This window comes from Neofelis nebulosa, chromosome 13 (assembly GCF_028018385.1).
Source record: "Neofelis nebulosa isolate mNeoNeb1 chromosome 13, mNeoNeb1.pri, whole genome shotgun sequence".
Lineage (NCBI taxonomy): Eukaryota > Metazoa > Chordata > Mammalia > Carnivora > Felidae > Neofelis > Neofelis nebulosa.
The window spans coordinates 37627900-37654455 of NC_080794.1; the positions used below are offsets into that span (position 1 = coordinate 37627900).

Below are 26556 nucleotides of genomic sequence, written 5' to 3' on the forward strand. Positions count from 1 at the left end.
ACAAAGATGTCAGTCTAATGATATAAAGGGTAGGTGATCTGGAATTTCCTTAGGCACTTTTAATCATGTAGCCATAGGTATAATTTTTTTTTTTTTAAGTTTCTCAATACTTAATACTCTTTTTTTTTTTGTTTTACTTTTATTAACAAATGAGAATAATTAGCATTGTTCTTTATGTACCCCTTTTATTTTCTTCCTGGCTGAACGGATTTGTTAACTTCAATATTTTTTTTCCCTAAAGACTGGGAATATAAGACTGTCACTGTTATCCTTTGAACCGTATACAATTTGCCTTCAGATAATTGACACTCATGCCTTCTTAAAATGCAATAATCTGATTGGTTATGCAATAAGCATGTGAACCCCAAAACTTTATACAAAAAGATTACAGATTGGAATTCTATTAGATGATGCTTTTTCAGTTTTCTTGTATATTCTGGGGTTGGCCTCTTTCTTCTTGAATAAATTAGTTTTTGCTTTTCTTTGACATAATGACAGCTCCTTTTCCCCCTCCCCCCAAATTAAAATTAATTATACTCTTTCAAAGAGTTCTCTATTACCTTTCATTTTTGACTGACATCCTACTTACTGTAGTCCTCAAGAAATCAATGAATATATTAATTGGAATTAGACTTGGCACCTGTCTCTAAGGAACTCAACTCAATAGTTCCTCATAGCCTTAGATGGAATTTTTTAATAACTTCAAAAAAGATTTTTGGAAAAAACCAACTGTGTATTCTTAAGTCATTCCTTCAAACCCATGTTTTTTGAGTTTCCAGACAGAGAAATAAGGATAGAGTAAAACAAATCTGATCAGAATTAAGAGCATTAAAACATTTTTAAAAAATCTAACAAGTTAATAATTGTTATAAAAAGAAACTAAATGGCTAGTTTAGGTAATATAAACACAAAAGAACAGTGTTCTTAGACATAAGACTCAATTTGAGGGGCCAAAGAACTAGGAAAAATGGTGCTAAAAAAGGTTGACCATATATTCAAGAAATATGGCCTTTTCCTGTTCCTAAAATTCAGAACATTTAGTTTTTCTTTAGAGTTCCAAATAAGTCAGGCATAGAAACCTCACCTCAGATGAAAACGAGTAATAACCAGATAAAGAACAGATGGTTCAGTCTGAAAGACTGAGTTGGAGTGCTGGCTCTATTATTTAATTGCTCTGTTACTTTTATCTTTTTGAGTTTCAATTTCTACATCTGTAACACAGATATAATACCACTAAACATACTAGGGTCGGCAAGATTTAAAATAAGGCCATGTAGGGGTGCCTGGCTGACGGAGTCCATGGAGCATGCAGCAATTGGTCATGAGTTCAAGCTCAGTGTTGGGGGTAGAGACTATTTAATAAATAAAAGTTTAAAAAATAAAATAAAATAAAATAAAATAAAATAAAATAAAATAAAATAGGGGCGCCTGAGTGGCTCAGCTCAGTTGGTTAAGCATCTGACTTCAGCTCAGGTCACGATCTCGCAGTAGTGGGTTCGAGCCTTGTGTCGAGCTCTGTGCTGACAGCTCAGAGCCTGGAGCCTGTTTTGGATTCTGTGTATCCCTCTCTCTCAAAAATAAATAAACATTAAAATAAAATAAAATAAAATAAAATAAAATAAAATAAAATAAAATAAAATAAAATAAAATAAAATAAATAAAATAAAAATAAAATAAAATAAAATAAAATAAAATAAAATAAAATAAAATAAAATAAAGGCATGTAATATACATAAACTACGTGGCTCATAGCACACACTCAATGAATGGTTATGGACTTTCCCCTCTTCCCTGATCCCTCTGGAAATTAAACTTGACAGATAAATAGTGTTCTCTTCACTCTCAAAGCTACTGTAGTGAGAAAAAGATAGAAATAACTAAGTGGAACAATAAATCTCCTTGATCTGAAATTTTAAAGTAAATAAGTTATGAAATAAAACTAGTAAGAGGTAAATAGAATGATGGAATTATAAAAACCCATATGAAAGTTAAGCTACTATTAATCATTTCCATTTTCCTCTTGGCTATGATGATGAGATTATGTTTCATATTCAGTGAAGGGAGAAATTACCCATACTTTGAAAAGTAATATTAAAAGTGTTTCATAAAAACAAAACTTTGCTTCCATTTTCCAGAAGTTTTATCAGAAAAGTGTTTCAACACAGGACTTTTCAGGCATTCATTTGAGGTGACCTGTTTAAATGCCTACTATGCGCCAACTGCCATAGCAGTGGCAGAGGATATGCAGAGAAGGTGAAAGAATACTTAGTAAAGGTATAGTACAGGTCAGCTGGTATCAGGCACATACCACTGTATCTGTTTGCTGGGGCTGCCTTACCAAAATACCATCAGCTGGGTAAACAAGCAATGCAAATTTACTTTCTCACAATTCTGGCGGCTGCAAGTCTAAGATCAAGGTACAGGCAGAACAGGTCTCCTCTGAGACTTCTCTCCTTGGCTTATAGTTGGCTACCCTCTTGCTGTTTCTTTACGTAGTTGTTCCTCGGTGCATGTGCACCTCTGGTGTCTGCATGTCAATAAATTTCCTCTTCTTACAAAGACACCAGTAGGACTGCATTAGAGTCCACCCTAATGGCCTCATTTTAACTTAATCACCTCTTTAAGGACCCTATTTCCAAATACAGTCACATACTGATGTACTGGGGATAAGAGCTTCAAAATAAGAATTCTGGCGGAATACAATTCAGCCCATAAGAAACATGATCTCATTTAACCATTGCCCTGTTTGACAAATGAGGTCCTAGGCTCAGAGAGAATCACTCACTCAATAAATGTCACAGAGCCAGAAAGCGGTGGAAACGAAATTTTAATTCAGGTCTCATTATGAGAGCACCAAAGGTATGTTCTTTCTTCTATTCACACTTTCTCAAAGAATTACAAATCTAACTGGAGGGGCACCTGGGTGGCTCAGTCAGTTGAGTGTCTGACTCTTGATTTTTGTCTCAGCTCATGATCTCACAGTTTGTGGGATCCAGCCCCGCACTGGGCTCTGCACTGACAGTGCAGAGCCTGCTTGGGATTCTCTCTCTCCTTCTCTCTTACCCCTTCTCCCTACTTGCATGCACTCTCTTTCTCTTTCTTTCTCTCAAAACAAATAAACATTGGGAAAAAAAACCCCAAATAGAGGAGGGCACCTGTCGGGATGAGCACTGGGTGTTGTATGGAAACCAACCTGACAATAAATTTCATATTAAAAAAAAAACCCAAATCTAATTGGAAAGACAAAAAACTGACTTGTGAAACTTTAAATCTGGGAGTTATTGATAAGGAGGCACTTATTCACTGGACTCATACCATTACATGGAAAGAATGGATTCAGGATTACTAAACATTTATAGAATATTTATTACATGTTAGGCTGGGTTCTTTCACAAAAGGGCCTACTGATTCCCTTACATGAGGAATTGCTGATTGGCAAACAGGAAGAGTCTTGATAGTCTTAGACCAAAATCTATAGATGATCCTAAGTCAGTATCAAATACAAGAGAGCTTCCACAATAAGTATCTTAGATACAACTGTCTTTTAGATCTCCTTTTGTCTGTATTTGGGTGTAGGCTGTGTGCAGGCATACATGTATGAAATCCCTCATCTGCTTTGTAACATTCTACCTCATTGGTGATCCACATTGATAATCTACCTCACTGGTAATGTTAGTGGGCTTGGTTTCAGCTCTATAACTTCTCAGAGTGAAAGACAAAAGCCCCATGGTCTGTCTCTTGAGACTCTGACCTGTGTGTCCAGGAATGAGTGTCAGGCTAGGTTGTGGTCAGGCTGGCACCTGCTTCATGCCTTTGATGACCCCAAACTGTTGTTTAAAGTTTGTTGAAAGTACTGTTGCCTGTATTCTCGAACTGCATTTTATGGATCTATACTTTATGTTAAATTGTAATTATATAATTGGTAAGTAATTTACATTCCCAGATTATGTTATAAAATTTCCAAAGAAGACCATTCCAAAGAAAACCATGCATACTGGGGAATAAGGCATATGCCTAGAATCCTAGTACATACCAAAATGTACTAGGTCTGATACACAAAAGTTATCAGACTCCTGAAAGATGATGTGAAAGATGTCCTCTATATACCAGCAGGAAAGAAATGGAGAGAGGCAACCATGGAAAAGTAACTAAAATATATGGGGAGACTAAAGGAAGCTAAGAATTATTTAAACATGATCTGTTTATATGGATTACTCTCAACTGTGACTCCACTTCTCTAGTGATAATCATGCAAACTTTATAAAGGTAAGCTGCCTGTCTTTGTTCAGTTCAGTATATAAACTCTCTTAAGCCTAGCCACTTCTTTGGGTTTTCATTTTCCTATGCGGGTTCCCAGGTGTGTGTTAAAATCTATGTGCTTTTCTCCTGTTAATCTGCTCTATGTCAATTTGATTGTCAGCCCCAGTCAGAGACTCTAGGACGGTAAAGTTTTGCTTCCCCTGCTCTCTCTCTATGTGTGTGTGTGTACACACACACACACACACACACCACTTCCCACTTACTATAGGGGACAAGAACTGTTCTCAAGCAGGCTGAATTGTAGAGATCCATTAGGTTTTTGTTTTTATGAGGGAAATTCTTTGAATATCAATTACATCATTTAAAAAAAAAAACAAGTACCAAAGCACATTTCAAGGTTTGATCTGATTTTTAGTATTATCTACACTTCTTTCTTAAAGTATGAACATTCGACAGTGTTCTTACCAATACTGGGAATTCGGTTGTGATTTTTCAAACTGTCTCAATTGAGTTGAGTGGGTAAGAGGTGGGAGTAGCATTATCAGACTCTTAGAGAAAAATGGAAGAGCAGCTGAAGAAGCAATATACATAGTTTAAAAACAAAGCAGTGTTTTTCTCCAATACTTAAATGTGTTTTTAGTCAGAGTAGTTTGATGGTTTCAAATTTCAAATGAATATTAAACATGTTTTTTAAAAAAACAGGTCGAGAAATACCATCTAAGGGAATTTTTTAAAAATCTGAAGAAATGAGGTTTCAGTTTTTCCACAAAAAAAGTGCATTAGGAGACACTTAATGAATATTTTGAATTGAATAGACTTAGTAGCCAATTAACTCAAAATACACTTAATTCAATAAGTAAACACACAGAGAAAGGTAATGTCCTTATAGAATTGTTTTTGGGAACTGAATAGCATGATGGTCTAAACCGTGAGTGGAAAAGTAAATCTCCAAACACCGTATGACATTTTTCCAGCTCCGAGCACTTGTATTTTTATTCTGACATTTTGTGTTTCCAGCAGTTTTTACCTTGGTAAACTTTCAAAGAAAGATCTACTTATTATCCCCCCTCCACCTCTGGTGCCTTCTACAAAATAACATAAAACGGGATACGTGGTCAAGGTGAGCACTGCTCTGGCCCCTGAATTTTTCCTTCCTCAAGCTGAGTATCCAAAGACAACTAAGATTTTCAATTTAGAGTGTTTTGGCTTTTGGTCCCAGAACCACCTCACTCCAAGACTTCTTCACAGAACATAATATTTCTCAACTGTTATCTGGTTCAAACCAATCAGTTCTCACAGCTGGAGACAGAATGAAAGAATGTCTATAGTGCAGGCCTCCCCAGCCCAGAGGATCTAAGTGCATATGTGAGGGACAGTGCCCTGACCCCTGAAGTCCAGGGATACCTACCTCTAGTTTCAGAACATCATGCTGAAGTTTACGCTGAAATTCAAGGAAGTTTTTGATTGTCAGCTTTCCCTTAAGATCAGCTCCAAAGAAGTAGGTCGTGAGGGCTGAACACAAGCCAGACTTGAGGGTGTTGCCGGTAGTAGGACGATCTCTGTGACGCATACCCATACTGGTTTGGGAGCGAATGATGCTCTGAACCTAAAAGAGAAGCAAACCCCCATCCAGAAAAACATTACAAAGTAGAAAAATATATAAAAGTAAGAACAAGATGGGGCACCTGGGTGGTTCAGTTGGCTGAGTATCTGACTCTTGATTTCATCTCAGGGCATGATCCCAGAGTTGTGGGATCAAGCCCTGCTTTGGGCTCCGTGTTGAGCACAGAGCCTGCTTAAGATTTTCTCTCTTAAAGAAAAAAAAAGATCTCTTTCTCTCTACCCACCTCCATCTGTCCCTCTTCCTCGCTTCCATGCACTCTCTAAAATTTAAAAACTTTTTAAAAAAGTAACCAACTATTGATTTGTCTACCCTCTGCTACAATTGTATTTTAATGTTCACAACAATCCTATAAGTCTTATGACTATCCTCTTTTTATAGATGAGGAATTCAAGGCACATAATACTTAACGCTTAATAACTTGTTCAAGGTCAAGTAGCTGGCAAGGAGCAGAACCAGGATTCAAACATACGCCTCACACCTTTATCATTGAGATGCTCTTAAAAACCTCTCTTCAGAAAAGAGTATGCATTTGTTTTTGAGGCTCAAAACCCCTCACACAATACTAAAATAATCATTAACTTCACAGTAATACAGTCCATATCTCAGGAGACTTTTAAAAACTTCACGCTTCTCACTACTGACTCTCCAGTTATGACAAAAGGCAGCACAGCTACGGGCAAATACTGACATCTAAGAGAGAGAACACATTTATTAGAATGATAAATGAAATACAAAGTTGACAGAAAATAATTCCTCAAGAAAAGCTGGAGAATTTTTAATCTTTGAGAAGTTTTAAATGAGCTTTTTGAGAAAGAATAATTTCTGGAACTAGCAACCATGGCTTAACTATATAAATGAGCCTTATGAAGCAAGTCTATGATTGTTATAGTTTTTTTCTTTTCTTTCTTTCTTTTTTTTTTTTTACTTGTTCCTGCATTCTTTTCTACCTCTTCACAAGCTAAAAGAGCAACAATTCAAAATAATTAAAATTGGGATATGTAAAGATAAATAATAAAAGTATGTTATATAAATAACCAATACATACAGCTTTGTGGGTGATGGTTTTTATTTTTATTTTATTTTATTTTTTTTAATTTTTTTTTTTAAACGTTTATTTATTTTTGAGACAGAGAGAGACAGAGCATGAACGGGGAGGGTCAGAGAGAGGGAGACACAGAATCCGAAACAGGCTCCAGGCTCCAAGCTGTCCGCACAGAGCCCGACGCGGGGCTCGAACTCACGGACCGCGAGATCATGACCTGAGCCTAAGTCGGCCGCTTAACCAACTGAGCCACCCAGGTGCCCCATGGGTGATGGTTTTTAAATGGCCAATTTAGAAAAGCAGAACACTTAAAAACTTAAGAGTTGTAACAACAGATTTGTCTTAGTTAAATGTCTCATTTATTTTATTTATTATGTGTGATCATAAAGAAGGTTTAAGACAATTTAAGTCTGTGGCTCTATAAAGAGTGAAGTAGTATAACTAGACAAGGAGTCAGGAGACATGGGGTCTGATTCTGTTGTTCTGCAGTGAGAAAGAATTTATGCAGGTTATTTAAACTCTTTGGGCCTTAACTTTTCTCATTGGAAAAGTTCACAGTTAGAGTATATTATCCCTAAGTCTCCTTGTAACTCTAGGTTAGTAACATACACGCTATTGATATGATTTCTTCAGGGTTCATGTTTTAACATGGTAGTAAGATTAGCTGACAGGGGCGCTTGGGTGGCTCAGCTGGTTGAGCGACCGACTTCAGCTCAGGTCATGATCTCACAGTTTGTGAGTTCGAGCCCCGCGTCAGGCTCTGTGCTGACAGCTCAGAGCCTGGAGCCTGGAGCCTGCTTCGGATTCTGTGTCTCCCCCTCTCTCTGCCACTCCCCTGCGCATTCTCTCTCTCTCTCTCTCTCTCTCTCTCTCAGTAATAAACGTTAAAAAAAATTAAAAAAAAAGATTAGCTGACATTTGTTTCTTATACACATGGAGATTTGAAAGACAGGTATACAATGGATTTTTCTTTTGTTTTTTTTAAATTAAATTAAAAATTTTTTAATTTAATTTTTTGTTTTTTAAAATTTACATCCAAATTAGTTAGCATATAGTGCAACAATGATTTCAGGAGTAGATTCCTTAGTGCTCTTTACCCATTTAGCCCATCCCCCTTCCCACAACCCCTCCAGCAACCCTCTGTTTGTTCTCCATTTTTATGAGTCTCTTCTGTTTTGTCCCCCTCCCTATTTTTATATATTTTTTTGTTTCCCTTCCCTTATGTTCATCTGTTTTGTCTCTTAAAGTCCTCAGATGAGTGAAGTCATACGATATTTGTCTTTCTCTGACTAATTTCACTTAGCATAACACCCTCCAGTTCCATCCACGTAGTTTCATTCTTTTTGATTGCCGAGTAATACTACATTGTGTGTATATATATACCACATCTTCTTAATCCATTCATCCATCAACGGACATTTGGGCTCTTTCCATACTTTGGCTATTGTTGATAGTGCTGCTATAAACATGGGGGTGCGTGTGTCCCTTGGAAACAGCACACCTGTATCCCTTGGATAAATACCTAGTAGTGCAATTGCTGGGTCGTAGGGTAGTTCTATTTTTAATTTTTTGAGGAACCTTCATACTGTTTTCCAGAGTGGCTGCACCAGCTTGCATTCCCATACAATGGATTTTTCAATTGTTTAGGTTGAAGATTTTTAGACTTTAAATTGAATCCAAGATAACCAGAACATTTTTAGGGGGCCTGGGTGGCTCAGTTGGTTAAACGTCCGACTCTTGATTCTGGCTTAGGTCAAGATCTCATGGTCAGCCCCACATATGGCTCTGTGCTGGGTGTGGAGCCTGCTTAGGATTCTCTATCTGCTCCTCCCCTGCACACACTCTTTCTCTCAAAAGAAAAGAATACTTTTCATCATTGTCTTGAAGGCAATACACAATTCACTTTATCTGCCTACTTGTAAGAAATGAAGAATTTTCAGTAGCAGTGAACCAGAATTGAAAATCTGCATCAGGACCTGCCATGATTTACATTTTGCCTGTGGCTATAAATATTGCAGCTTATATCCTTCCTGTGGTGGAAATTGTGTATATCGGCTTCAAAAGTGTGGTGCTGAGAATGTGTGTGTAAGTGACTGGGAAAAAGGAATGTTTTTAGGTAAAATTAACTAGCTGTTGCTATATCATCTTTTCATTAGTGATTAATAATAGCATAGTCTAAATACTATGTTATTATATGTAAACTATTACTAAAAATAGGCATTCTTTAAAGATTTTTTTAAAAAAGTATGTATTACTAGATTTTGTGTGGGGGCATGGTGACAGAATGTTTTGTCAGAATTTCTCAGTTGGGAAATCTTTTCTTAAAATATTTTTATTTAGATAATTTGTTAAGGGTATAACATGAGAATCAATCAAACATCAATTCAACTTGTCATGTGAATGCTTACTATATGTTATATGATGTGGAGAAAATAAAAAAAATTTAAAACATGATCTCTTAAATAAAATTTCATTCTTTTTCTTCTGTCTCATAAAGGAGTTATTACTTCTCATACTTTCCTACTAAAAAAACCCATTTCTGTCATGGCACTGGGTGAATAGAGCCCAAACAGTTATGAGGTTTTTGTTTTTAAGTTTATTTATTTATTTTGAGAGACAGTGTGTGTGTGTGTGTGTGTGTGTGTGCGCGCGCGCGCGCACATGCATGAGCGAGTGAGAAGCAGAGAGAGAAAGAAAGAGAGAGAGAGAGAGAGAGAGAGAGAGAGAGAGAGAGAGAATGAATGAATTCCAAGCAGGCTTTGCACTAACAGTGAGGCTCGATCTCACGAACCAAACTGTGAGATCATTACCTGAGCTGAAGTTAAGAGTTAGATGCTTGACCAACTAAGCCACCCAGGTGCCACATGAAGCTTTTTATTTTAGCTATCTTTTGCTAGGTTAGTTCTGTTTTACGACCTGTTACGAAATGGGTTAGAGAAAGGATCCGTGGTGATACAAAAGTCAGAGAAAACTCACATTTAGTATTTAACAGTTGATCAATGCCTTTTAGTAATATGTATTTATGCATGATCAAAGTGATTTCTGGAAACAGGGCATCTGGGTAGCTCAGTCAGTTGAGCATCTGAATTTGGGGGTCAGGTCATGATCTCATGGTTTGTGGGTTCAAGCCCTGTATCAGGCTCTGTGCTGACAGCTCAGAACCTGGAGCCTGCTTTGGATTCTGTGTCTCCCTCTCTCTGTGCCCCTTCCCTGCTCGTGCCTGCCTGTTCTCTCTCTCTTTCTCTCTCTCAAAAATAAACAAACAAAAAAAATAATAAATGAAAAGTTTTTAAAAAATACGTAAAAAAAGTGATTTTTGGAAAAAGATGAATCAAAGAGTAATAATAGCTATTAGTTTGCTTTATGTAACATTAACTTTAAAATATGTGAGGTCTTTTTCCTGGTTCTGTTTAACTTTTTTTTTTTTTTTTTACAAGCTTGATGAATACACTGTTAAGAAAACACCTGTTTCCCTGGGAAATCAGAGCAAAGTTTGAATGTTTGGAAGCCTAGAGCACTTTCAACTTAATAAATTATTATATTTCCCAAGAATGTAAAATATATAAAGATGAGCAGAGAAACTTCTAAAGAGAGCCGTTCACTCATGAACTACCTTATAATTTGTGGTTTTTGGTCTAAAAGAGTTTTTACATCAAGATTCCTTGTGATCAATATTATTAGTTGTAACAGTTTAAGAAGGCCAGTTATCAAGGCATCACGTTAGACGAAATTAGCAAATTAGCACTCCCTTCTCTAATGGGATAGTGAAGCGACTGCTCCAAGTCATTTTGCACATCAGCATCAATGCCAGAAATAAGTACCATTTGCTCTAAATTCAAATCTAGAGTTTAGTATCTATAATAAGAGTAGAGAAGTTATGGCAATTTTGCTTCTGAGAGGTGAAGGAAGTCCCCAGTCTGCATCAGAAGGATTGGTCCTCTCAGTTTTTCTGGCTTTAAAATCCATAAGGACAGAATCTGGAGCAACTACACCCATTGGAAAGTGAGGAGGAAATCCTGAAAAGGAAAAAGCCAAAGAAGGGGAGCCTTCTTCCCCAAAGAAGGGTAGTTTATATATATTCTAGTTGAGCTAATCACCTGCTAAAACAAAACTTTCTCCAGATGAATATAGCAAAATCTAAAGTCTACAACATGTCATTCATAATATCTAGACAAAGATCCAAAATTATTTGACATATGAAGAAACTGGGAAATAAGGCTCATCTTCAGGAGAAAAGACAATGGAGACAACCCCAAGATGACCCAGATATTAGAAATTATTGACAAGAATTTTAAAACAGTTAAATAATAGTGTTCAAGTATATAATATATACTTATGAAAAAGGAAAAGATAGGACATTTCAGATGAGAAGGAAAACTATATCAAAAATGAAATGGAAGTTCTAGAACTGAAACATGCAGTACCCGAAATAAAAATTTAGTGGATTAACTTAATAGCAGAATTGTAATGATCAAAGAGTCAGTGAATATGAAGATAAGTCAAGAGAAACTACACAGCTTGAACAGCAAAGAGGAAAAAATATTGGAAGAAAAAATAATAAAGCTTTAGAGATTTGTGAGGCAATATCACAGATGGTCTTAACATTTGTGTTAGTGGAGGGTCAGAGAGGTAAGAAAGAATGCCCCCCGCCAAATTTTTAAGACATAATGGCCAGGAACTTCTCAAATTTGATAAAAATCATAAATTTATAGATACAAATAGCTCATCAAATACCAACAAGGACAAATACAAAGGAAACGACACTGAGGAACAATATTATCAAATTTCTAGAAACCAAATATAAAGAGAAAATTTGGAAAGCAGAGAGAGAAAAACAACATATTGCAAATAGGGGAACAATGGTTCAAATAGCCACACTTTTCATCAGAAGGAATCAGTAGTTAAACAACTGAGAATTTTACATCTACATCAAGAGCTGTATATCTAGAATTTCCTTCCCAAAATAATGATGATATAAATTAATTCATCACCAACAAATGTGCACTACAAGAAATGCTAAAGAAAGTTTTTCCAATTGAATGGAAATAATACCATATAGAAACTAGGATCTTTAGGAAGGAATGAAGGGCATCAGAAATGATAAATATGTTAGTAAATATAATAAACTATTTTTCTCCTATTTTCTTTAAAAAACTTATGACTTGGAGCACCTGGGTGGCTCAGTCGGTTAAGCATCCAACTGTTGGTTTCGGCTCAGGTCTTGAACTCACGGTTTGTGAGTTCGAGCCCTGCACTGGACTCTGTGCTGACAGTGTGAAGCCTGCTTGGGATTCTCTCTCTCCCTCTCTCTCTCTCTCTCTCTCTCTCTCTCTCTCTCTCTCTCCCTCTCTCTCTCCCTCTCCCTCTCCCTCTCCCTCTCTCTGCCCTCTCCTGAGCATACTCTCTCTCTCAAAATAAATAAACTTTAAACAAAATAAAAAAAAACCATATGACTCAGCAAAAATTACAAAAACTATTATGGGGTTTATTACATATGTAGATGTAATACACAGAACAAATATAGCATAAAGGATGAAGAGGTAAATAAAACCTTGCGGTTGCAGAGTTACTACATTTCATGTGAATATCATATATATTTTTTTAGATTTTGGCATTTAATTTCTTTTGAATATGTCACTTTTTGCAAGCTAGGAAACAGAATCAAACTTAAGGCAGTCTAGTTCTCTAAGGATCTAGGTGGAGTCTTGCAATGTTCAGCAGAGTGACATCGTAATACAAGGTGCTAACAACAGGCTTATAATCTCTAAATAATAACCATTTAGCTATACTTTTTTTCTTAGGAAACAGCCTACAGTCTAAAAGCCATGATATATAGAACATGTTGATCTAAAAGAACAGAATGACCCAAATTATATGTTGGCCAACTTACTGGTGGGCCAAATCAAAGCTGACCAAGGATGGGTGAACAGAGAGAAGTGTTTACCTTTTGGAAACCTGCTCTGAGATTTTAAAAAGTCCTGGCTGCTGTTAGTAAGGAAGCAAGTAGCAAAAAATATTACAGATGCACCCATACTGACCTTGATTTTGCCAAGGTCTTCCAGTAGAACGCAAAGTTAGAGAGGAGTGTAAGGGTAAGATACTTAGATGTTTTCAAAATACATTACTAGTAATATGAAATTTGACATATTGAATGCTTCCATTTGCCACCAGAACAAACTGACAATGAGGACTATTTAAAAGAAATGCTCAACTCTAAAAAGAATGGTAGCAGTAACACTTCTCACTATGGAATAACCTCCTGCTTTCCCACACCATTAACATTGCTCCTCTTCCAAGATACATATTCATGTGGAAAAACTTGTCAGCTTTTGCCAGGGCCAGGAAAGGCAAAATAGAGCATGTCCTAATTCGTTAATTTGTTAATTGTAAGCTCATATGATAGCCCGAGGATGGACCCATAAGTCTGGCCATTCTTTTCTTCAACATCTGCAAACTGCAGAATTCCTTAGCCTTAACCACAGTTTCTGCTCAATATCTTAAAGCTGGTCTCAGTCCCATCTGTGACTCTTCTCCTCAGGGTTAAGGGTGGGTGCTAGTCATTAAAATCTGGAATGTCATCCTAAGAATAACCCCAATAGCCTTTGGATACATAGTAGGCAGTGTGAAGGTGGTAAAATCCTGGCAGGAACACCAGGATGCCAATGATCAGGACAGGAACACCTGGTCTGTCACCTCTTTGCTGATATAGCCTGCCAGTAGGGGGGAAACTATGATAATGCGAAAGGTGCCAATCAGAAACAGCCTTACATGGGATCTTAGGAGGGTTCTTCTTAAACTGAAGGTCAATGTAGCCATCGTCTGTGCTGGAGAGCTTTGAGAATTTCACTTTACTACTGGGGATTCCCATAGCCAGGTTGGTTTGAGATGGCATCATAACACACTGACACAATTACAGCTGGAGCGCCATGCCAGGCCACCCAAACGCCGGCAGTTAGCTCACTGTTGGCAGCAAAGGCGCCTGAGGTCTCACGGCACACCTCACCTAACTTGTGAATATTAATTCTAAGTATACTGTGTATATTTAACAATTTATGTTGTACTCCCTAGAGCAGCCACTATAAAAATAATGCAAAAAGGTACAGCTAAAATGCCGAACAAATTAAACCAGAATTCTGGATAAAATATTTAATCTCAAAAAAGGCAGGAACATAGAAGGGAGGAACAAAAATCAGAAAGAACAAACAAAACAAATAGCAAAAATGGTAGGTCTAATTCCAATTAAATCAGCAATTATGTTAAATGTCAATGGGCTAAATACTGCAATTAAAAGGCAAAGACTGTCAGAATGGATAAAAAACAAGAGCCAAATTACATTGTCTAGAAAAGATGTACTTTAAATAGAAAACACAGATATATTTAAAGTAAATGGACAAAACAAAAAGGACATACCATGCAAACAGTAAGTATAAGAAGTCTGAATTACTATGTTAATACCACATAGACTTTAAGATAAAGTATTACCAAAGATAAAAAGTAACATTTCATAATTATAACAGGACCGATTCATGAGGAAGACAATAATCAGAAATGTGCAGAGAATTTCAAAATACATAAAGCTCAAATTGGCAGAATTAAAGAAAAACAAACAACTAATTATAGTTGGAGATTTTTTTTTAAGTTCACTTATTTTGAGAGAGACAGAGAGAGAATGCAAGCAGGGGAGGGGGAGAGAGAGAGAGAGAGAGAGAGAGAGAGAGAGACTGACTGAGGATCTGAATGGGATCTATGCTGACAGCAAAGAGCCTGATGCAGGGCTTGAGTTCACAAACTGTGAGATCATGACCTGAGCCAAAGTCAGACGCTTAACCAATTGAGCCACCCAGGTACCCCTATATTTGGAGATTTTAACATCTCCCTCTCAACAACTGCTAGAATGACTAGGTTAAAAAAAATCCGTAAGGACAAAGAACACCTGAACAACACTATCAATAAACTTGACTAAATTGACATTTATAAAACACTGTGCTCAGTAACTGCAGAATATACATTCTTTAGTAAAACACATTGATGTGTTTAATAAAACACATCAGATACAGTTCTATAAAACCAGGCTCAATACATTTAAAAGGATTAAATCATGCAGAGTACGTTTTCTGAGCACAATGTAATTAAATTAGATAATAAAGATAACTAAAAAAACAAAACCTCCACACTTGGAAATTAAATAATATACTTCTAAACAATTTATGGGTCAAGAAGGAAATCACACGTGAAACAGAAAATATTTCAAACTGAATGATAATGAAAATACAACACATCAAATTTGTAGGATGCTTCTATAGCAGTGCTTGAAGGGAAATGTATAGTATTAAATGCTTACATTACAAAAGAAAATTCTCAAAACAATGACCAGCCATGTTATCTTAAGAGACTCATAAAAGAGCATAAAAGACCCTAAAATGAGTAGAAGAAATGAGAGTAGAAATAAATTAATTAGAAAACACAAAAACCACTTGGGCTGTCTGTTGTACATATTTGAAACTAGTTTTTATTCCTTGTGAAGACAATATACTAGGGCGGGAGGGAGGGGAAAGTGGGTGATGGGCATTGAGGAGGGCACCTGTTGGGATGAGCACTGGGTGTTGTATGGAAACCAATTTGACAATAAATTTCATATTAGAAAAAAAAAGAAGAAAACACACAAACTATAGAGAAAACTAATACAGCCAAAGTTGGTTCTTAGGGAAAAAAAACAAAAAACAAAAAAACCAACAAGACCCTGAACAGCCAAAGAGATCTTGAGAAAGAAGAACTAGAGGCATTACACTCCCTGATTTCAAACTATGTTATAAGACTATAGTCATCAAAACACTATGGTATTGGGGCACATGGGTGACTCAGGTGGCTCTTAATTTCAGCTCAGGTCATGATCTCATGGTTTCATGAGTTCAAGCCCTGAATTAGGCTCTATGCTGGTAGCATGAAGCCTGCTTGGGATTCTCAGTCTGCTCTCTCTCTGACCCACCCCCACTCATGCTGTCTCTGTCTCTCTCAAAATAAATAAATAAACTTAAAAAAAATCACAGTATGGTATTGGTATAAAAACAGACACATTGATCAATGGAATAGAATAAATGAATAGAAATAAACCCTCACATATATGGTCAATTAATTTATGACAAAAGAGCCAAGAATATACATTGGAGAAAGGACAGCTTCTTCAATAAATGTGTTCAGAAAACCGGACAGCTACATACCAAAGAATGAAACTGGACCACTATCTCATACCATACACAAACATTAATTTAGTGTGGATTAAAGTCTTGAATGTAAGACTTGAAACTATAAAACTCCTGGAAGAAAACATAGGTGGTAAGCTCTTTGACCGTGGTCTTGGTGATGATTTTTTGGATTTAACACAAAAGCAAAGGCAACAAAAGCAAATATAATCAATTGGGCTGACAAACTAAAAAGCTCTTCGGGGCAAAGGAAACCATCAACAAAATAAAAAGGCAACCTACTGAATCAGAAAAAATATTTGCAAATCATATATCTGATAAAGGGTTAATATCCAAAATATATAAAGAACTCCTACAGCTCAATAACAAAATCCAAACATTCTGATTAAAAAATGGGCAGAGGATCTGAGTAGACATTTTTCCAAAGAAGGCATACAGATGACCAGCAGATGCATGAAAATATGCTCAAGATCACTCATCATCAGGGACACGGAAATCAAAGCCATAATGAGATAATACTTTACACCTATTAGAATGGCTATTATCAAAAGGACAAAAAATAACAAGCGTTGGCTAGGGTGTGGAGAAAAAAGAACCCTTGTGCACTGTTGGTGGGAATGTAAATTGATGCAGTCACTATGAAAAATAGTATGGAGGTTCCCCCAAAATTAAAAACAGAACTATCATATGATTCATCAATTCCATTTTTGGGTATTTATAAGAAGGAAACAAAATTACTATCTTGAAGAGATATCTGCACCCATCCATGTTCACTGCAACATTATTTACAATAGCCAAGACATGGGAACAATCTCAGTTTCCACCAATGGATGAATGGCCAAAGAAAATGTGGTATATATACACAATGGAATATTATTCAGCCATAAATTAAGGAAGAAAATTCTGCCATTTGTAATAACATGGATGGACCTTTGAGGTCATGAAGTCAGTCAAACAGAGAAAGACAAATACTGTATGATTTAACTTACATATGGAATCTAAAAAAAAAGTTGAACTCATAGATATGGAGAAGAGATTATTGGTTGACAGAGGTGGGGGGGATCCCCATGGGTGAAGGTGGTCTAAAGGTATAAACTTGTAGTTATAAGTAAATCCTGGGGATGCTATGTACAGCATGATGACTATATTTCACAAAACTGTATTGTATATTTGAAAGTTGCTAAGAGAGTAGATCTTAAAAATTCTCATCACAAGAAATATAATTTGTAACTATGTGTGGTGATGGATGTTAACTAAACATATTGTGGTAGTCACTTTGCAATATATACATAGATCAAATCATTATGTTGTACACCTAAAACTAATACAACGTTATATGTCAATAATATCTCAATAAAAAATAAAAGAGTGCAATGTAAAATAAAATAAGGGGATGAGCTGAATAGGTGATGAGGATTAAAGAGTGCACTTGTTGTGATGAACACAGGGTGACATATGGAAGTATTTAATTACTATATCGTACACCTGAAACTAATTTAACATTGTATGTTAACTAACTGGGATTAAAATAAAAACTTAAAAAATAAAAAAAAAGGGGGTAAAGAAAACTCAGTTTCTCAACTAAAGTCTGAATGAAAATAAAATTAGCCCTAACTCCCACTAAAGTAAAATAAAATATAATTTTAAATAAAAAAAAATTTTTTTAATGTTTGTTTATTTTTGAGACAGAGAGAGACAGAGCATGAACGGGGGAGGGTCAGAGAGAGAGGGAGACACAGAATCTGAAACAGGCTCTAGGCTCTGAGCTGTCAGCATAGAGCCCGATGTGGGGCTCGAACTCATGGACCGTGAGATCATGACCTGAGCCGAAGTTGGACGCTTAACTGACTGAGCCACCCAGGCACCCCAAATAAAATATAATTTTAAAAATAACAAAATAAATTCTATTTATAATCATTGGAGATCACCTGGCAATACTAGTCAAGTGCAGGATTATGGAAAAGTGAAGGTATTAGATGGACACAGGGTTCAGATTTGAATAAATGTCTCCAGATATTTAAAAATTTTGTTTCTGTGAATTTTTTATTTACAAATACATACCTCATACTTTCCCCCATTTCTTTTTTGCCATTTTCCTTATTTTAAACACAAATACTTTCTTCATATATACATACATGTGTATATATATGTATACATATGCTTGTTTTGTTTTGAAACCATTCTGACAATCATAATCATTGTATCTAGAGAGATACCATGGCCAACCAATGATAGAAGTTTCATGGAAATGTAATCTCTTCCTAGGATTCATCAGAAACTGTACATCTCTGGCTTGAACATGCTATACTCAAAGGTATGGTACCATTTTTCCTTCTATTATAGAAGTCCTTTCAGAACATATGTCATTCATCCTTATATTCTGGAACTGCCTGGCACAAAGGAGCTGTTTAATAAATGTTGACTAAACAGATGATTGAATATCCAAAACGTTTCCTCTCAGCATTATGATCTAATCCATGTTGGGGAATCAGAACAACTTTGACCTTCATCATATGCTCAAATAATTCCTTACATTTAGGGTGAAAACAAACAAAACCCACTTACTAAAAGTGAGGATGATTTTTTTACATGATGGACTAGGTACTTCAAAAATTGGATTGCATCTGAGTATGCTGACCAGGACCAAAATAACTCCAAGGCACATGAAAAGGTGTTAAATATTAATGTACACAAAGGAACTTTCCAGGGAAACTTGCCTGTTCAAACTCCTCCATGTCTACTTCTCCATCTCCGTTCAAATCAAACATCTTGAAGGCAATTTCAAAATTTCTCTGAGGAGCTGCAGGGAGTAAGGAAGGAAAGAATGGGAGGGAAGGAGGAGGAGAGAAGGGGGGTAAGAAAATATTTAGAAGGCATTAACTAAAAACAAAAAATCATTCCTTTAAGAAAAACAGAGAGTTAAACATTAAAATTTATTTATTGATTTATTTATTGATTTATTTATTTACTGAGAGACAGAGAGAGCATGAGCAAGGAAGAGGGGCAGAGGAAGGAGAGAAAATCTTAAGCAGGCTCCACGCTCACACAGAGCCTGATGTGGGGCTCAATCCTCCAACCCTGGGATCATGAGCTGAGCCAAAATCAAGAGTCCATAGGGCATCTGGGTGGCTCAGTCTGTTAAGCATCTGACTTCGGCTCAGGTCATGGTCTCACAGTTCATGGGTTTGAAGCACAGAGCATACTTCAGATCCTCTGTCTCCCTCTGTCTGCTCCTCCCTTGTTCTCTCTCTCTAAAAAATAAAATAAACATTTAAAAAAAAAAAAAAAAAGAGCCGGATGCTCAACTGACTGAGCCACCCAGGCACCCCAAACACTAAATGTAATATCAGGTGTAATATCAGAATGCCACCATATTTATCCAGATCAATCTTGTAGCAATACTCCTTAAAACCAAAAGAGAAATTTTACTATAGCCAGGAAAGATAGCGCTTGTCCCTTTGTGTTTCAACACCAATCTAAATGCTTCAGCTTTGCTTTCTTAGAAACACATCTTAACTGTGTAATATTAATGTTGTGCTGTTACTTAAATGTAGCATTATTTATCTGGGCATGAACGTCTGCTTGGGGTGAGACATACTGTGGCAAAGTAAGAGGTTGAAACAAGTCTTTGTCTTGCCTTTTTAAAGCCAGCTAGATTTCTAGTTTGTTCTTTCTAGTCTCTCCATTGTAAGTGCAATCACGAGTTCAGTGGATGTCATTCAGCTATCAGGTTATTTTCTATACTACTTTGCTCATTATCACTATAGCTCTGAGGTAAGGACAAAAAGCATACTGGTATCTACTCAGCCTCCTATTTCAACCACGTCAGCTGGGTATACAAATTACTGAGCAAAGTATATGGAAACGGTAAAATAAAGCTGAAGTTTAAAAAACAAAATGAAAAATGCAAAGCTTGAGAAGATGGCGTATGTAGTTTTTTCCCCTTAGGTGAATGGCAAAAGCTCTTGAAGACTTTTTAGTATTCCTAGATCAAGAAATATAATATAAATATAATTAATACACTTGTGCATTAGAATAAAATGTAATGTCCCTCCTTCCTCACCACACTAAATGTTCTGGTAAAGAAAACAAAGTTGTTTACTTCCTTCCTTTGGTACTTCAAATTTATATAAATGTAGAGAATAAACCAAAATAAAATATCCTATATATCCTAATACTATTGAATTAAATTTTCAGTTAATATAATTTTTATTAAAAATTTTAAAGATTATGGGTGCCTGGTTGGCTCAGTCAGTTAAGTATCCGACTTTGGCTCAGGTAATGATCTCACAGTTTGTGAGTTTGAGCCCCATGTTGGGCTCTGTGTGGACAACTCAGAGCCTGGAGACTGCTTTGGGTTCTGATCTTCCTCTCTCTCTGCCCCTGCCCCACTCACGTTCTGTCTCTCTCTCTCTCTCAAAAATAAATTAAAAAAATAAACCTTAAAAAAATAAAAAAATTAACGATTATAGGAAACAAAAAAGCAAAAAGGGGGCTTAGTACATTATGCATAGTTACAGAGAATCCATATTTCCACGTTACTCATGAACTTGTCAATCATAACACCTTATAGGGTTAAATTCCACTTTCAGCTAGCTAGCCAGCTAGGCTGGTGAGCTCTTGGGTTTTAGTTGCCTGGGCGAATCATGTGCCTGTCAGCTTCCCATCGCTTGCCTCACTTGATAGTGGCTTCCAACAGGCTTATTCTTCTCTAGGCCACAAATACAACTGTTACAAAGGATACAGCCAGGGGAATTAGATTTTTGTATACTTATTGTCACTTAAGTTTCTCCTACTTGTCTGGAGACACCTGGGTGGCTCAGTCAGTTGAACATCGGACTTCTGATTACGGCTCAGGTTATGATCTCATGGTTTGTGAGACTGAGCCCTGCGTTGGAGCCTGCTTGGGATTCTCTCTCTCTGCCCCTCTCCAGCTCATGATCATTCTCTCTCAAAATAAATAAACATTAAAAAAAAATTTAAAACTTTCCTACTTGTCTTGATGTTGTCTTTTACTGAAGAGTTACTACTATGTGCCATGCCTTGAGCTTGATAATTTAAAGATGTTGATTATCTGATTTAGTACACTCAACTCTGAAAGTTTTAATTTTCTTTTTATTAAAAATGTTATTTATTTTGAGAGAGAGAGAGAGAGAGAGGGAGCGAGCGCAGACGGGGAAGGGGCAGAGAGAGAGAGGGAGAGAGAGAATCTCAAGCAGGATCCACACTGTCAGCACAGAGCCCAACACAGGGCTCTGTCTCACAACTGTGACATCATCACCTGAGCCAAAATCAAGAGTCAGATGCTTAACTGACTGAGCCACCCAGACGCTCCTGATTTTTTTTTCAACAGGATAGACAATTGGGGCTCACTAAATGACAAGCCCCAAATTACACAGCTAATATGTGGCAGAACTGGTAAGTGAACCTAGGTCAACACTGACTCCAAAGCCCATAAACTTTTTCATTATGCTCCATGGCCTCCAACAGGGAGAGAGAGGTTCTTAACAATAATAAACACATACTCTATTTTGGTATGTTTTAACCTAGACACAAAACAACAAAACATGACTCACTGATTATGTCAGTCTCTACAATAGCTGAGTTCCAAGTTCTTCATTTCAAGGACATACCATCAGAGAAACGTTGCATATGCCTTGCTTATACGTTAGACTTGGCTGCACTAATTGGAAATCCACAGGTAACATTAGATTCTCAGATAGGTTTGTCACATATTTGAAAAAATCATGAATATGAATTGCTTTAGGCAGTAATGCATTCTCCTATCCTCCCCCCTCATTCAAATACATCATTTGCCTATTCCTTGTAGATACCTGAGATTGTAACAACCACAGACAGCATAAAGCTGCTGAGAGTTTTAAGGCAGGGGCCGGAGTGGGGGGGAGACACCATCAAACAGACGTTTATAAAGGATTTCTCTGGCTACAATGTGAATTGAAGGTTGAGTTGGAAAACAAGAACCAGCTTCGGAGAAGATCGAGGAAGCTCTTGTAAATGCTGAAAATGTGAACTGGGGTGACTGCAGTGGTAATGGAGAGGAAGAAACAGATCTGAAATAAGGAGGTGGGATTATACAACTTAATGATTAATTAGCTGTGAAGAATAGACAGTAAAAAAGGCTGACAGCTTGACTGCCTTAGGCTAGCTTGCATACCATTAACCAAAAGATAAAACAGATGTAAAAGGTTCTGAGAAATAAAAGGAATTCTTTTTAGACCTGCTGAATTCAAGGGGTCTGCAGCCTATTCAGAGGAAATCACCGGGCAACTGGAAGCCAAGATTTAAGGTAAAAGGAAGGAGAAAGGAAGCAGTGACAGAGGAGGTGGCATCAGGAAGAAATTAGTCCAAATGAACAGAAATGGGGAAAAATTTGGCAAAAGCCAGTCAGTATGTTGAAGCAAAGCTCAACAATTAAAGCAGCATTCCCATTCCCTATCTCCACTCATTACAGAGAGGACACAGAGTGCTTACAATTTTAGCTTTATCATAATATTTTATTCTTATGTCCTGTGAGTTTTGTGAAGGCACAGTCATCATTTAAATGACTGAATGAGTTATTTCAGCACACCATAGTTAATATATCCTCTTACAATTATGGTCATTTTACCAAAGCACACCCTGTACTTCTTTTTATTATTTTTAATTTTTAATTTTTCATTTTGAGAGAGAGCGAGAGAGCGAGAGAGCGAGCGAGCACAAGTGGGGAAGGGGGAGAGGGAGAGGGAGGAAGAGAATCTCAAGCAGGCTCCATGCTCATTGTGGCCCAATGTGGGACTCAATCCCATGACCCTGGGATCATGACCTGAACAGAAATCAAGAGTCTGACACTCAACCGACTGAGCCACTCAGGCGCCTTACCCTGTACTTCTTGAGGTTTCTGCATCTTTTGATCCTGCTTACTTTCAAATAGAGCATTTGCTTATGTGGAGCCACTCAGAGTGTTTATTAAAGTGCATGCACTGATACTACTCTAGAGGCTGCACTTCTAGTGCACTGGTCGTGATAAGGCAAGTCAGGGCAGCAGCCTTGCACACTCTCGGGCCTTACCAGTCTATCAGGAAAGGTCCTTCCAGGAGTCGTTCTCTCAGCCTATTCAATCTTCATCTGCTGATCGTATCAAAGCATTTCAGACAAACCAGCAAATACCCATGTGCTTTTAAGTGAAACATGCTACCCGGGAATATGCTATTAGGCAACTCTTGTACTTCCCTGTCTCCCTTTAAATGTAGGCTTCAGAGTATTTTTTTTAAAATCTAGCTGCTCTGGAAAGTTTTTAGGTGTCCAGGGTTTCTGCTAACTCATAACCTGTTTCATAGAAAGGTACTGAGAGAGGAATTCTTTTGAATCCCAGGCTACTTACAGAGTAAACAGTGAAGCTTTCTCCCACTGTGTTATCAACATAATCTACTTTTAGTACAGTGATTTCCAAAATGATCGTAATATATGTTGGAAGTGATTAAAACAATAAGATTATATTCAAAGCTCATTACTCAGAGTTCCATGACAATCTGTGCTACTAGGAAATGGAGATCCCTTAGGTCTGTTCTAGTTAAGAATCCATGTTTATATTATTCTATCATTAACAACAGTGATAAAATAACGACCCTAGATTGCTCTTGGAAGCACAGATTTTTCTGCTTTGTTTTAGTAACAAAAAAAAAAGCATCTTTTTCTATATATATTAAGTCAAATATTCAGACAGCAATAACACTGGCTGTTTCAAGACTTTCATGACTGTTCCACTTAGTGTTTTTTTAATAAAAAAGGCACAAGACTAGGCCTCTAATTCTGGTTCTTCCAACAACATGCATGAGTCATTATGCCTTAAATTCTTTTTTGGTAGTACTGACATAATAAACAAAAACATGAATAGGTTAGATTCTTATTTTCTGTTGGTTTGATTCTCCTACTACAGAATTCCTACCAGCACTATTCTTGTTTTAAAATGACGTTATAGGATAAATGAGGTAATTAATATGCAATATTAGAGAACTCTGAGTTAGAAAAAAAACCTTTAGATTATAATGAGTCTCTGTTTAATGATGAACCTGCCTACTGAATTTGTAAGGATGATCACATAACGTCTGATTATTTCTGAGAGAGAGAGAGAGGTCACCACTTCTGAGGTTCTAACCATTACTGGCCATATTAATTGAGCTTTTCTTCTCAAGCAGAACACATATCTAATTCTGTGTAGCTCCTATAAACTGTCCTAGTTTAATTTTCTAGAGAGATAAAAAATAGATCTGCTTCCTCATCTATATGATGGCCCTCTGAAAACATAAAAACACATGATCATCTCTCTACTAAGGTTTCTCAGAAATTGCTTTCCAGAACTTTAGCATATAACAGCCCCCCCCGTCCCGTCCCCCCCCCCCCCCCCCCCCGCTTTGGGGTACTTCAGATGGTCAATGCCTCCCACAAATGCAGTATATCCTAAATGTAGTTAATCCTGGAATGACTTATCCTTTCTAGAAACAATAGGACTGCTTCTTTGCAGACTAACGCACTAGCATTCCTCTTATGTGAAGGCTTAGTGTCTTGCTTTCTATGTAACATTAGGCTTGGGGAAAGGGGGGGAGAAAAATCTGTAAGATTTGACTTCAAAATAGTATCCCTCCCTGAATTCTTCTAGGTATGATGGTTAGGGTGCAGACTGAAAGTCGTCTTTCTGCCTTTTACAGAGTAGAGGGAAAAGGTTCTCATAGTACATGTTGTAGTTGGACTGCATTTCCTTGGGATGCTTTAGCCTCAGAAGAAGGGTGCTACACAAAATGAAAATATCCTAGGAATTATTTTAAACACGCTTAAGCAGCAGCAGATTGATTTTATTTTCATCAATAATAGTTGCCTTATATAAACTCTGGTTTCATTTCTGAGTAACCATTTTACAGGTAGTAAATATGATAATGTTAGCCTTTTCAGCATTTTCTAATAGTTTCATGGCATGTGTCACGTTAACGCGATAGCTAATAAAAAGGGCTGCAAATATTTGAAAAATGTAAGACTTAAAGAATGACAAAAGAGAAGCACAAAGTCAAGAAGAACGTCTTTTTATAAAGTTACATATTTTACATTTGATTTTTATATACAGTTAACTGGGTATAAAGGCATATTTATGTGAAGCGAGGCATAATGAGAATTATGAGTGGCTCAAAAATTTAACTCTTACACCTTCTGCTTCAACTCAGAAGCCCCATAGTTAGGCTTCCCCTCATCTTTGTTTTGTGGAATTCTCTACTGACCAAAATATACACTATTAATCTTGGCACCTGAAGTTGATGAAGATGATGAGAATAGCTACAGCATTCTGCTCTGAAATTAGGCAAATAACTATTCTTGAAATACAAGATATAGGATGGCAAATCAAAAAAAATCCACATAAGGGGCGCCTGGGTGGCTCAGTCGTTTAAGTGTCTGACTTCAGCTCAGGTCATGATCTCATGGTTCACGAGTTCGAGTCCCACATCAGGTTTTGTGCTGAGAGCTCAGAGCCTGGAGCCTGCTTCAAATTCTGTCCCCCTCTCTCTCTGCCCCTCCCCTGCTCATGCTCTGTCTCTGTCTCTCTCTCTCTCAAAAATAAATAAACGTTAAAAAAGTTAAAAAACATCCACATGGACTATAAGTGGTTATAGAAGATGCTGTGTTATGAAATAAAGTTAAAATCATGGTATTTTCCTGTTCCTTGTGTCAGAATTACAATTTAAAACATTGTAATGACTTTTGACTATGCTATAAATTTTAGTTCCTTACCATTTAGTGATTTAATATGTTCAAACAAGGGTTATTTATTTATTTATGATTTGAGAGTGAGAGAGAGAGTGTGTGTAGGGGGGGTAAGGGGGGAGGGGGGAGAGAGAGAGAGAGAGAGACAGAGAGAGAGAGAGAGAATTTTAAGCAGGCTTCATGCTCAGCACAGAGCCTGGTGCAGGGCTCAATCCCATGACCATGAGGTCACAATCTGAGCCAAAATCAAGTGTCAGATGGTCAACCAACTAAGCCACCCAGGCACCCCAAACAAGAATAATTTAATTAGACCATTTCCTGAATATGTTTTCTGTGATTGTGCGGCTATAGGAGTCCATTAAACAGGAACCAAACTATACAATATGAAATAGTGAATATTCTGCCACTTAAAACACCGTATCATATCATATGCAATTCAAAATGATAAAAACCTTTCATCGCTAACTTTTTGAATACAACATAAAGGAAATTTCTTTAGTGGAGGAAAAAAAGGCAATAAGGCAATCTGAAATAGCCAAAGTTCATGGTATGTAAGTCCATCAATCTAGTTCTTCTTCTTAGCCTTGCTGTTTTAACACAGAACAGAAAAAAAATTCCCCTGGTGAAATGACAAATGCTAAGGATAAAGAAAAGAGAAATCCTAAGCCATCCAGAAGGAAAAC

The 26556-nt window shown here is 36.9% G+C and overlaps 1 protein-coding gene and 1 pseudogene across 6 annotated transcripts in view; both read right to left on the reverse strand.

The window, feature by feature from the left end:
* MICU1 (mitochondrial calcium uptake 1) overlaps positions 1-26556 on the reverse strand; it is a 249123-nt gene that overhangs the window by 67658 nt on the left and 154909 nt on the right. For all 6 annotated transcript variants that reach the window (XM_058696654.1, XM_058696656.1, XM_058696655.1 and 3 more), the window contains 2 exons: positions 18844-18926; positions 5669-5866 (listed from right to left, as the gene is read on the reverse strand). In XM_058696654.1, the coding sequence (XP_058552637.1) occupies positions 5669-5866; positions 18844-18926 (281 nt within the window). The remainder of the gene's footprint in view (positions 1-5668; positions 5867-18843; positions 18927-26556) is intronic.
* Positions 12308-18837, reverse strand: LOC131492829 (transmembrane protein 230-like; annotated as a pseudogene).